General features: G+C 44.5%; 1 protein-coding gene across 1 annotated transcript in view; it reads left to right on the top strand.

Annotated features, from left to right (window-relative positions):
• LOC119592423 (murinoglobulin-2-like) overlaps positions 1–994 on the top strand; it is a 12,304-nt gene that overhangs the window by 1,174 nt on the left and 10,136 nt on the right. Inside the window, exons 4-6 of the mRNA XM_037941245.1 lie at positions 4–280; positions 463–614; positions 756–962. Of these exons, the coding sequence (XP_037797173.1) occupies positions 4–280; positions 463–614; positions 756–962 (636 nt within the window). The remainder of the gene's footprint in view (positions 1–3; positions 281–462; positions 615–755; positions 963–994) is intronic.

Below are 994 nucleotides of genomic sequence, written 5' to 3'. Positions count from 1 at the left end.
AAGAATACAATCTCCGGGAAGGAATCCAGAGTCCTGCTCACGGCCTATAAGATGATATCGGTGTGCATCAGTGGCTGGGGGGGGCCACCGCACCTCGACCCCTTCAGAGCAAGAGACTGCCTCGTCCAGCATTCCTCAAAAGACCCCTTCATCCTTGCCATCAAGGCCTATGCTATTTCCTGCGTTCAACTTCCAGAGGCAAAAATGGTGCTGAAGGAACTGTTCCTCCAGGCAGTGGAGACCGAAAAATACATATACTGGGACTTGCCAGATGATGTCAGTGCGTAAAATCTTACATGTTACAGTATTATCCATGTTTCTTTTATATGAACAACAATAGAGCGGAAGTGACACACAGGAGGAGTATCACATAGATAACCACATACAACTATGTATTATCTTTTTCGCCAACACAGAAACTTTATCAATTTCCTACTAAACTGACATTTCTCGTATTTACAGCGGGAAGCAATATAGAAGAAATACGGATAGTAAGTTATGCAGCACTTGCCATTATGCGCCGCCACTATAGCACCTATAAGAACGAACTAAACAAAATGGCGAGGTGGTTGGTCGAGCAAATGAACAGCCACGGTGGATTCTACTCTGTATTTGTAAGTAAAGTTTGTGCGAATCATGTGTTTAGTTTATATATATAATTTTGTTATTATGCGTTGTATGTGTTCCGCTTAGCTTCCATTTCCATCAATGAGTTTTGTAATATCTTTATTTGAAATCTATAACGTCTTCAACAGGACACGATGATGGCCATGCGGAGTCTGCTCTTCTTTGACACGCGGCCGATAGATCATGACGTGAGCGTGGCAGTTATGGCAACGAACGCGAATGGCACTCTGCACTTCGACAAAGAGAATCGGTTCAAGGTTCAAAGGGTTGATTTCCCTGCTCTTCCCACCAATGTGAGCTTCACTGTGGCGGGAGGCGGCTGCGCGATCGTCCAGGTAAAGTCGTTAATGGGTTAGGCTTACGTGAT

Source organism: Penaeus monodon, chromosome 30, assembly GCF_015228065.2.
Source record: "Penaeus monodon isolate SGIC_2016 chromosome 30, NSTDA_Pmon_1, whole genome shotgun sequence".
In the NCBI taxonomy this organism is placed as follows: Eukaryota; Metazoa; Arthropoda; class Malacostraca; order Decapoda; family Penaeidae; genus Penaeus; species Penaeus monodon.
Note: the sequence above shows the minus strand (reverse complement) of the source record. Positions and strands in the feature narration are given on the sequence as shown.